The sequence below is a fragment of the Zingiber officinale genome, chromosome 2A (genome assembly GCF_018446385.1).
Source record: "Zingiber officinale cultivar Zhangliang chromosome 2A, Zo_v1.1, whole genome shotgun sequence".
Classification (NCBI taxonomy): Eukaryota; Viridiplantae; Streptophyta; class Magnoliopsida; order Zingiberales; family Zingiberaceae; genus Zingiber; species Zingiber officinale.
The window spans coordinates 102672527-102684502 of NC_055988.1; the positions used below are offsets into that span (position 1 = coordinate 102672527).

The window sequence follows — 11976 nt, forward strand, 5'->3', positions numbered from 1 at the left end:
GGCGCCCGGACCGAAGATGTTGACCAGATCGAGTCAAACTCGATCTGAACGTTGGGGGATAAAGTTTTATCCCCCCAAGGCGCCCGGAACCCCTTCGGGGCGCCCCGACCAGTGCTATAAATATAGCACTGGTTTGCACAGATCATTTAACGAACTTGTAATTCATTTCTTTCTATGCTTTCTATTCTTTTATTGTCAACGCTGTAAGAGGCTACTCCGCTCAGAGGAGAATCAAATAGTGCGCCATCTTTGCCTTGGATTAGCAATCTTCTGATTGAAAACCAAGTAAACCCTTTTTGTGTCTGATCTTTTAATTTAGTCTCTTCTATTTTTATTATTATTACAAGTGCCTGTTAATTAGTTGAATATCCGAGAAAGGTTTTTGGTTAATTTTTTTAGGGCAATTCACCCCTCCCCTCTTGCCGGCCTCCAAAGGGACCAACAGAAGGCACCTTCGGTAGGATAAAATTCAGACTTCATCGTAGATAAGAAGTGGGTGGTTCAGGATCAGATTTCTCATATTGAAGGCGTCTTCAATTATGGAAGGCGCATTCCATGCTCAATAAAAGGATGTTTCTCCCAAGGCTTCAACATTAACTCTATACGAGCTTCTATGTATCCGAACAGCTTTTCGATTGCTCAAGCTTGCTGCTCTCTATGACTCTGCTACGCTCAACTGCCGTTGAGAAGCCACCTAAACGCTGAGTTGAAGTCGACCCACTACAAATAGTGTTTGGTAACGAATTAATTACTATACTTAATTTCTGCAAGCGGGAAGTGCAGCGTGTTACATTTCTCTGACTCTTTTGTACTCGATCCCCTCTTCCGGCGGTTCTAAAAAAGGTATTTAGTGGATTACCCATCGATAGGTCCGCCGGACCTGGGTCTTAGAGTAGGAGTTACCGAAGGCTCCAAACCAAGTAAAAATTCTCATATTCGTGTCTTTTTCGTTTCTGTCTACTTTTTTTCGTTGTGTACTCTTGGTTGTAAAATGAAAACGATAAGTTTTTTAAAACCACGTGATTCACCCTTCTCCCCTCTCACGTGTGTCTCGATCTAACAAAAGGAGTCGCAATGAATACTGTATACTTTGAAAATCTGTCTACCATCACCATGATGGAAGACATGCCATCAACCTTTGGGAAGCCACTAATGAAGTCCATAGAAATTGAAACCCAAGGTTTTTCTAGAATAAGCAACGGCTGAAGTAGTCTCGCTTCCTTATTTCGCTCTGTCTTGTCTTGTTGGCACACAAGACAAGTTTTGACATATGCCCCCCATGTCGTTTTCCATCTTTGGCCAAATGTAAGAATGGGCCAAAAGAGCAATCATTCTTTCAACACTTGGATATCCAGCCCATTATGGGTCATGAGTTTCCTTTAGCAATTCTCTCCGCAGACCACCCACTGCAGGTATATGAAGATTCTCCCCCTGTAAATTAGGAGATCGTCCTCGATCTAGTACCATCGTATGATCTTATCTCTTACTTGCTACACTAACTTCCCATAAGTTGTGTCACTTGCAGCAACAACAACCTTGATTCTTTCCATCATATCAAATTCTACTCTTGAGATAGAGTAGAAAGTGACAAAAACTTCTTTCTGATTTAATGCATCTACTACTTGATTATGCCTTCCAAGTTTATGCTCCCAAGCAAAATCATACTTAGCTAAAAATTCTTGCCAACAAGCCTGCTTAGGGGATAATTTCTTTTGAGTTGCAAAGAAAATATTAGCAACATTTTCAATTCTCACAAGAAATCTTGTCCCAACAAGTGTACCCACCAAACTTGTAGGCAATGAACAACAACAACCATTTCCTTCTCATGTGCAGAATATTTTTATTCAGCTGAATTGAGTTTTCTACTTTTAAAGGTGATTGGATGACCTTCCTGCACTAACACACTGCCAAATAGCTTTATCAGAAGCACCAATATGTACTTCAAAAGACAACTCAAAGTCCGGTAAGCGCAACACTGGTTTAGATGTTGTAGTCATCTTCAATTTCTCGAATGCTTCTTTGCATGCATCTAACCATTCCCACCGCACATTCTTCTTTAGTAAGTCTATCAATGGAACAACCTTCTTTGAGTAGCCAGCAATGAATTTGTCGTAGTAGTTTGTCAAGCCAAAAAATGATTGTAGTTCTAGAAATATTGAAGGAGGTTGTCACTCAACAATGGCGAGCACCTTCTTTGGATCCATCTGAACATGGCAATTGCTAACCGTGTATCCCAAGAACATTATTTCTTGGCTAACAAACTCGCACTTCTCTTTCTTTATGAAGAGTTGATGCTTTCTTAGCCAGTCGAACTTCATCCCCAAGTGCTCTAAGTGTTCTTCCAATGACTTGTTGTAAATTACAATACCATCCAAATAAACTACAACAAAGTTGTCAAGGAAGTCATACAACATCTCGTTCATCAAATTGCAAGAGGTAGCAGGGCATTCGTCAAACCAAAGGGCATGGACAGGAACTTGTAAGAACTATAACAAGTCATGCATGTTGTTTTGGCCTCATCTCCTGTAATTCTAACTTACCAATAGCTTGATCTCAGTCAAGTTTTGTAAACCATGACGCCTTGCTTAATCTATCCAATAGATCTTGCACCAATGGAATATAATACTTGTTCTTCACTGTCACCTTGTTCAAGGCCCTGTAATCCACGTAGATCCTCAAGCCACCATCTTTTTTCTTTTGGAATAGCACTAGTGCACCAAAAGGAGTCTTAGATGGTTGGACATATCCTGCTTCCAACAATGCATTCAATTGTTTGCGTAATTCAGCAAGTTCTAAAGGAGACATACGGTATGGTGAACTTACAAGAGGGACATCACCAGGGATGAATTCGATTTTGTGATCGACATTTCTTCTTGGTGGTAAGTGTCTCGGTAACTCCGGAGACATCACGTCTTTAAACTTGGACAAAATATCTTTGACATCAACATACAACTCACCATTCTTATCAGGTTTGATGTAGATTAAGGCAACCAAATAAGTTGTTTCGCTTCGCTTTAAGTCTTTCTCCAGTAATATTGCAGATATGATGTTTGTCTTCCCCTTTTTTTGCCCTTACCATAAGGATGTACATTAAGAACAAAGCAAGGATTTGACTCCTGCATTACCATTACTCTATCTAAGTGAGGCATGGGCACTACTGTTGTCTTTCGCAAGAAATCAATACCCACGATTATTTGAAAATTTTCAAGTGGAATCGCCATTATTTGTCTTTCCAATCCAAGAGTCAACAGTTAAAAATACATTGTAAGTCATACCTATAACTGCCTGCATCTTGGCATTCACCGACTTGATGTAGCTTGGGCATTTGCTTATTGACAGCCCATAATCTTTCACCAACTTGGTAGATACAAAGGTATGAGTAGCTCTCGTATCCACCATAGCATTCGCGCTTTTCCCATTTCGACAGAAATGTGTAATAGTTGAGAGTGAACCCGCACCATGTCCTCTAACATATTAGTTAGTAATTCAACAAACTCATAATCAACAATTGGGTTTAGCAACTGTAAAGGGTTGATAAGAGTAACAACTTCTTGTTTATAATCTTCCCCTTTATCCCCCACCAAGAGGGCATTTAACTTCCCACGTTTCAAACCATCGTTGATAAAATGAGGGTCATTGCATAAGAAATAGCCTTGATTCTTCAAGTTATCTTTTCCTCGGGTGGCCGAATGTTCCATCCTTCCTTTCTCTGGGTTGTTCCCCATATCCTTTTTTTTGTCATCCTTCTTCCATTCTCCTTTCTTATCCTTGTGGATAAAGTTGGATTTGGAAGATGAAGAAGTTTTAAGATTGTCTTTGCTCATACAAAGATCTATCAAGACATCAACAACAACAAGTGCACTAAATAAATCCTTCACATTTTACCTTCGAAGTTCAACCTGTGCCCAAGGCTACAAATCATATAACAAGCTATACAATTTGTCCTCCTCGAACATATTTTATATATCCAGCATTAAAGAACTAAATTTTTTGACATAGTGTCGCACACAACCGTTATGTTTGAGACGTTTCAAGCCATCTAGCACAATCCACAAGGTGTTGCCCGAAAGGAATTGATCCTTCATTTCCTTCTTCAACCGATCTCAAGTATCAATTTTTTTTTTGACCCACATTTGCATTGTCCACCATGCGAGTTCGCCACCAAAGCTTTGCATCCCCAACAAGGTACATGCTTGCAATTGTAACTTTCTCGGTCTTGGGCACTTTTGCAGCCACAAAGTATTGCTCCATTCCCACAGAAAATTCTCGAGTTCCTTGGAACTTCATGTACCTCCAAAGAATTTGGGTTTAGGAACTCTTACCAATAGACGATGAGGCCCCAATTCTACACTAGAAGTTTTTGTTCTTCACAGAACAATAACTTTATAGCATAGATCCTCATTGTTCTTCTGAATTTACGTCATCCCCTCCATTAGAGACTCTTGGATTTGCTCCATATTGGCCTTTAAGTTGAGAATCTTTGCAATCAAATTGCAAACATCCTCTCCATCTGGAACTGCACCAAGCAATGCTTCAAGAGAAGAAAGTCATTCTCTAATTTCGTAGTTGCCACCTGCCATAATTTTGTGCTCTGATACCAGTTGTCACAAGGGTAATTTCTACCTTAAAAATTTCCTACGCGGCGACCAAACACCACACTTGATTCAGCCTACAAATGCACCATCGAAGTGCTAGAGAATGCACAAGACAAGCATCAGTAAGAACACACCAATGTATAGGAAAAAGTTCTCAACCCTTTGTATTAACACTAAAGGATTATAAATGGACTATCTTAACAAATTGATCATACATTCCTCTATCTTCTCTAGCCAATGCCCAACATTGTCTATTTATAATTCATAGACACAAGTTGGTTTGGCAATTGTAAGAAGTTACAAGCGATTACATGGTAATTGCATCAACTGCCATATCACATGTCCCAAACTGCCATCCACATCATTTGCTGCCTTGGCACCATGTCAAATACCAGCATGCACCCTTGTGCTTGGCCCATGCTTCTGCTTCATGGGCTTAGGTCGAATAGTCACCTTACTACACCATCCTTCGTGCTGCATCACATGCGTCCACTGCATGCCACGACTCACCTTTTCTGCAAGTCATACTTGGTCCAACCTTTGCATTTGTTTGTCATCGTCAAGTCGGCCTTCTGTTTGACTTGTGCTTGGATAGCCCTCACGCACTATCATAAATTCATCCGCTGCTTGGCATGCCTTGCGCACATGCCCACTATGTTGGATCCAAGGAACAACAAGTCAATCCTTACGCTCAGTCATGCCATCAAATTAAGGGGATAACACTATATTGCTAAGGAAGGAGCCTCTCTTCAATAGGCTCAGTACTTTAACAGTGATTAACGTATTAATTAATGACCTTTAGGGGGTGTTTGGTTCAAGTCATCGTGTATAACCTTGGTTATGTGATTACTTAGTAATCACATAACCAAGGTTATAGGGAATAAAATATAACCTTAGTGTTGTTTGGTTCAACCTAGTTAATTATACAACCTAATTTTATATTTATTGTATTACCCTTAATAATATTAGCGTTGAAAAAAAATAATTAAATTATTCTATTAAATTAGGAATAGAGTCGAACAGCTTGGAGGCAATTGAATGCTGTGAACTCCTCCCCAATACCTTGATCATCACCTCGATCGCTGGGGCATCTAATCTGGATCCTTCAGCACGGGAAGTGGATGCATCCCATTCAAACAACGTGAGAGCTTTCTCCCAATTGCTCAGAATTTCGATCGCCTTCACGAGGCCAACCCAATCCACGCCAAAAATCTCATCTTTCCTGGCTTCAAGCAGAGTGATGAAGTCAACGAGCGGCCATTCGACGAGGGATCTTAGTAACGACTTGCCTGCGGCCGAGAGGAACCCCAGACAAGGATCCTACAGAAACCGAGCGCCACCTTTCACGCCAGCGAGCCCGTGCGCCCTGCGCAGGAGGCAATTTCTCGCGATGGGGCGAGGTCGCAGCAAGGCACAAAGAGGGAAAGGTGGGATTTTTATTGCTCGACGGAGGGCGAAGGGTGGTGGCGGTCTCCTTGGCGAGGTGTTGAAGGAGGGAGTCCAAAGGAAGCGAACGAGAAGGAGGAGGCGGTGGAGGGAAGGGAAGGTTGAAGTTGGGACGATTAGGCGAGGGATTTCTCCAGCGAAGGCTGTGAGTGCCAGTCGAGGAGAGGAAAGGGTAAGTTGCTGGTCTAGCAATTTTGCTCCGACGCAGGCATCATCTCCAGTGAAGGGTCATCTTCTCCCGTGGATGTAGGTGGGTAATTTTGGAAAAAATAATACGATAACCCTGGAATCGTAGAAAACCTTAGGCTTTCAAGGTTTTCTGATTCCTGGTTGTATTCCCAAATTGTTGACGTGGCGGGAATCACTCATTACCAGGAATCACTCGTTACCTAAACCAAACAAGGTTTTTGTTGATAACCTACCAAGGTTATCAGCGATAACCTTGAACCAAGCGCACCCTTAGCACTAGCAATTGACGATTAATGACTGAACCGGTAATCGGTTAATATTCAACCATTTTAGGTTGACCATTAATACGTTACACACTTTACACTTAAGACAGGTAAAAAAAAATAATCCAAGTAATAAAATATTAGTTAGTATTTAATGCGCATAAACCATATACCTACATCCGTTGATTTAGGATCGTCTAAGTCTTATGAGCTTATCTAATGGCTCAAGCATTATATGATTTTTTTTTTAATCTCAAATATATCAACTCAATATCACATAAAAATATAAAAATATATCATTCTCTTTACCTTTAAAAGATCTCTATAACTCTTTCATCGACTCTATATTATCCATTTTCTTATACATCATTCATTATCAATTCCACCCATATTGTTAATTTTGAAATGAAAAAGAAAAATAAAATTTTAATACCGTTCTTAGACTACAAACTTTAAATCTTGCATTATTTGAATTTTTTCTTTAAAATTTTCATTTCACAACCTTAGATGTCTTGAATTTGCACCTTTTGATATGAATCAACTATATTGTCCTAATATTTTTCAATACGAAACTAAAATTTGACGACGTTCGTATCGGATACTAAATTGATAAGAACAGATATTATATTTGATCTTAGACAAAAAGCTGAGAAAAAATATACTTTCTAATTTTGTTGACCCAAGATAATTTATAAAAAAAAATTTGTTCATGGTGTTGTCAATCTTAATACGTACGACTAAAGAGAACTATGATAATATATATTTCTGTATATAAAAAATAATTTGAAAAAATTATTAATAAATTTTAAAATTATTTTTAGTATAAAAAACTGACATTAATATAATTTTATTTTTAACTTCATTAAAATTAATTAATAAATGATCAGATTTATTTTTAATAAAACACTAACATAGTAAATAGTAAAAATTTCCCAACAATTATTTCCCTGTCTTCATAAATAAACTCAACTCGTTTATAACGTTTTTTTTTCCATTTTATTTCCTTCGTGATTTGTCCTTAAGAGTCCAGGGGCTAAATTACAAAAAAAAAAATATCGCTGAAAATGGCGGTCAGGAAAAAAATCGTGTGGGAAGGAGTAAAGGCGAACCTGATCTCGCGTACGGCGTACGCACCGTCCTCGCGACCCTCCTCCAGCCCTAAGAGGGGACCGTAGAAGAAGGAGAGCGAGGGGAGGAATCGATGAGACGATCTATCTCCATCTCTTAGCGGGATCTCATCTCCGTTGTTGTTTGTCAAATACTGGGTGGCCTCGATTGCATCTGGTGAGCATTTCGTCCCCAGTCATTATTTCTTTTGATTTCTGAATGACCACTAGGGAAATTTGTCATCTTCTTGTTAAAGCATTTAACAGCATACCTTTGTGTTTTGCTTTCTGTTGGTGCTTGTGTGTTTATCTGTAATTACCTCGATTTGTGGTGCTAAATGATAGGGTTTCGTGTTTGGAGGATGTGCTTTAGGATATGTTGTCATCTAGTAGATTTACGAGCTCAAAAATTTTCCTTTTGAGCCTTGGATTTGCAAAGTTTGGATTTTGAACTCCTTTTACTTCAGATTTCATTACTTGCATCGAAATATTTTGGCAAAAAAGAAGGTTTTATGCTTTTAATGTCATTTGAAACTGTTCTAGACAAGGATTCTTATGCGTTGTTGTGTATTTCTGTTTGAAATTAGGTTTTGGTGCCTTCTGTTTGATTCAATAATTGTTTAAGTGTTTGAGATCAGCATGCTTACGTATTTAATTTCATGAAGTTGAGTTATTCATGGCACAGTTTGTGGATGATTGTTGTGGACTTGTGGGGTTTTGATTTTTGGGCGACCAAAAATGTCTTTGGAGACTGCCAGAATAGTCATAGACATTAATCTGCACATGTAGGAGTAGGCTCGTAATAATAAGATTTTCATGTTATTATAGTTTTTGGTTGGGAGCTTATGCTTTAATTCACATCCCTGTGTTTTGGAACTGCATCTTCATGTGCTCTGTTGATTTATTCTCATGTGTTTGCACAATTTTGACAATTGCATGAATTTCTCTTGTTTTTTTCTTGAAACAACCATCATGTTGAAACCCTCCTTTTTGGGCAGGTATGCACTCTTAGGATCTTTTTCTTTATGAAGGACTGGACAAGGTTCATACCAGATGGCTTCTATGGCACCCACATCGGGGCCAAACAATGCTGGTGGTAGTAGTCTTTCTGTTGATAGGTTGCCAGATGAAATGAATGATATGCACATAAGAGATGATAAAGTAAGTGCATGCATTTTCTAATGAGTATAACCAGATTCCTTCCTAATAGAATGACAATACACCGTAGTTATTGATAGACACATTTTCATACCTGACAGTGATTATACTTTAATTTAGGAAGTGGAAGCTACTGTAATTGATGGCAATGAGACAGAGACGGGTCATATAATTGTGACAACTATTGGTGGCAGAAATGGCCAGCCAAAACAGGTAAGCTGTAAGTATTAATGCTTTGAAATGGCATAAATAACTTGACAATTAGGTCAATTCCTAGTGGTTTTTCTACAGTTGTTGGTTTGCACTTAATTTATCAGTTGCCAATACTTAAATGCCTGGCAGACTATAAGTTACATGGCTGAGCGTGTAATAGGGCATGGATCATTTGGAGTTGTATTCCAGGTAACTTCAGCAGACCCATTTAATAGTATGGTAGAACATAGTCCCTGAGTGTTGAATTTGTGTTTGGTGCTTATCCTTCAGCATAGAGATTTGTTTTTCTCTCCAGTTTTTGTATAATCTTTTTCTTGTGACTTTCCTGCTAGGCTAAATCTCTTGAGACAGGGGAGACAGTAGCTATAAAAAAGGTTCTCCAAGACAAGAGGTATAAGAACCGTGAATTGCAAACTATGCGGCTTCTTGACCATCCAAATGTTGTGTGCTTGAAGCACTGTTTCTTTTCAACAACTGTAAAAGAAGAACCATATCTTAACTTGGTTCTTGAGTATGTGCCTGAGACTGTTCATCGAGTAATTCAACACTACAACAAGATGAATCAGCGCGCGCCATTGATATATGTGAAGCTTTATATGTATCAGGTAAACCCTAAACTTATATTGAGTTGTGAGAGTTCATTGCAAGTTTGTGATGGTTTGACAATTAGCTTTCTGCTTATTATGACAAGTATGTTGCATGCTGGATAACTACCAATTGGCACCTAATTATTTGTTACTAATGAAAGAACAAATATAGATAATTTCAAAAAGCATAAATGCTGATTTTCTTTGGTATCCACAGATTTGTAGAGCATTGGCCTATATGCATGGTGGCATTGGAGTTTGCCACAGAGACATCAAACCACAAAATCTTTTGGTATGTTGTTCAACTTTTCATTTGGAAAATAGGTTTTTCTTTTTTCGTCTTGATGTTGTTACTTCATACTTGTGTCAGTGTATGAGTAATAAACATAAGAGCCTTGTTTTTTTGTCCATCCACTGGTCAAACAAGTAATGTCAGATGTACGCGCGCAAAATGCTTTTACTTTTTCAACTGTAGTAGATTTCTTTGAAGTCTATATCTATTTGTGCCACTCGTTATTGATGAATGTTATTCACAGTTGCATACTCGTTTGACATGCAATGTTCTACATGCACCTACATCACATTTGATATATGGACATGCACTAAATCATATATGTATGTACAGGTTGTTTAGTTGAAAAATCTAACTTGTATTAGATACTTTCATGGTAAAACTACTAACATTACATTCTGTAACAGGTCAACCCGCACACACATCAGTTGAAAATATGCGACTTTGGAAGTGCGAAAGTCTTGGTATGTCTTCATCCCTTAATTGTGTGCTATAGATGCTACCTGCGTTGGCTTTGCCTAAATTTAGATTTTTTTTTTTGTGCTAAACAGGTTAAAGGGGAACCAAATATATCCTATATATGTTCTAGATATTACCGAGCCCCTGAGCTCATTTTTGGTGCGACAGAGTATACAACAGCTATTGACATATGGTCAGCTGGTTGTGTTCTTGCTGAACTCCTCCTTGGACAGGTAAACTTCTTACACTATAATTTTCTTTTAACAGAACTCATTCATGCTAATAATTTATTTTTGGAGTCATCAACAGCCACTTTTTCCTGGAGATAGTGGAGTTAATCAGCTTGTAGAAATTATCAAGGTACCTCTTTCTTTTCTCCTAAACCTAAATTATCGCCATTTCTAGTATCATTTGTTTTAATCCTTCTGTTTCACTCGGTCAAGATTTTGGGTACTCCAACAAGAGAAGAAATTAAATGCATGAATCCCAAATACACGAAGTTCAAATTTCCCCAGATGAAAGCTCATCCATGGCACAAGGTATATCTTGTTAATATTTAGTCTTGTTGTTTCCACATTCTGCATATTTTATTGTTCTTTAGCTGTTGTGCATACAATTTCAGCAATATTTTTCGATATACAGATTTTCCATAAAAGAATGCCTCCTGAGGCAGTAGATCTTGTCTCCCGACTTCTTCAGTATTCGCCAAAGTTGAGGAGTACCGCTGTGAGTATATTCTAGAAATTTATCGACTTGAGCAGAGGGCCCTATTTGCAAATCCATGTATTTAATTGCTACTCATGCAGTTGGAAGCATTGATCCACCCATTCTTTAATGAACTTCGAGATCCAAATGCTCGATTACCAAATAGCAGCCGGTATCTACCTCCTCTCTTTAACTTCAAGCCGCATGGTGAGTCTGCATGCTTGGAAGATTATTCTTACACTACTTGTTCATCTTGTTCTCTCAAAAAACATAATGTTTTGTGGATCTTTGATGATAAACAGAGTTAAAAGGTGTTCCAGTGGAAATCGTAGCCAAGTTGATTCCAGAGCATGCAAGGAAGCAATGCACCTTCTTGGGACTGTGATATACTCTATTAAGTGCGTTTCTCCTGATGAAACCCCATACTGTTTTCCCCACACAGGATTTATGCAGATCGAATGTTTGGGCATTATCTGGTGTATGCAGTGAAACTTCATAGAAAACTTACAAACTTCTTTGTTTCTTTACCAGTGGATGAATGCTACTGAGGGCCAGTTCCCTTAACACAAGTTAATGTTGAAGGTATGCGATGGCAGATCGGTAGGATTCTTGCCGGCATGGTCTCTCGATCTCTGCTATCCTATCCTAGTGGATCAACATCAACCAAGTGGCAAAAAAAAAAACATAAATAACTGATTGTGGAAGTAAGAGGATGAGTTATATTAGGATACAGGGATTTTCAAGTAACCAATCTTACCACCTATTTACCCAAAATATATTTGAGCTCCTTGATGTCAGCAGATCTCCCTGTCCTCTCTGATCGGTGCAAACCAAGTGTCTCGTTTGAGCACCATTATCCGCCCAATGTTGCCTGATCTCTTTCCCAATTCAAATTGGGGACAAAACATATTCAATTCAAAACTTGAAAATATAAATGATTATGACTCTCATGTTCGATTCAAA

The 11976-nt window shown here is 38.6% G+C and overlaps 1 protein-coding gene across 1 annotated transcript; it reads left to right on the top strand.

Moving 5' to 3' along the window:
* The first annotated feature begins 7527 nt into the window (after window positions 1–7527).
* Window positions 7528–11582, top strand: LOC122041779 (shaggy-related protein kinase alpha-like). Its single transcript, XM_042601575.1, has 13 exons — window positions 7528–7777; window positions 8598–8760; window positions 8878–8970; window positions 9100–9159; window positions 9303–9575; window positions 9775–9849; window positions 10257–10313; window positions 10401–10541; window positions 10618–10668; window positions 10752–10847; window positions 10951–11034; window positions 11115–11220; window positions 11316–11582. The coding sequence occupies exons 2-13, from the start codon at window positions 8653–8655 to the stop codon at window positions 11396–11398; spliced, it is 1227 nt and encodes a 408-aa protein (XP_042457509.1). The 5' UTR covers window positions 7528–7777; window positions 8598–8652; the 3' UTR covers window positions 11399–11582.
* Window positions 11583–11976: the final 394 nt, after the last annotated feature.

Coding starts and splice junctions, on each gene's coding strand:
- LOC122041779 (XM_042601575.1), top strand. CDS start 8,653: ATGGCTTCTATGGCACCCACATCGGGGCCAAACAATGCTGGTGGTAGT. Junction 9,850..10,256: donor TCAAACCACAAAATCTTTTG/GTATGTTGTTCA, acceptor ATTCTGTAACAG/GTCAACCCGCACACACATCA. Junction 10,314..10,400: donor TTGGAAGTGCGAAAGTCTTG/GTATGTCTTCAT, acceptor TGTGCTAAACAG/GTTAAAGGGGAACCAAATAT.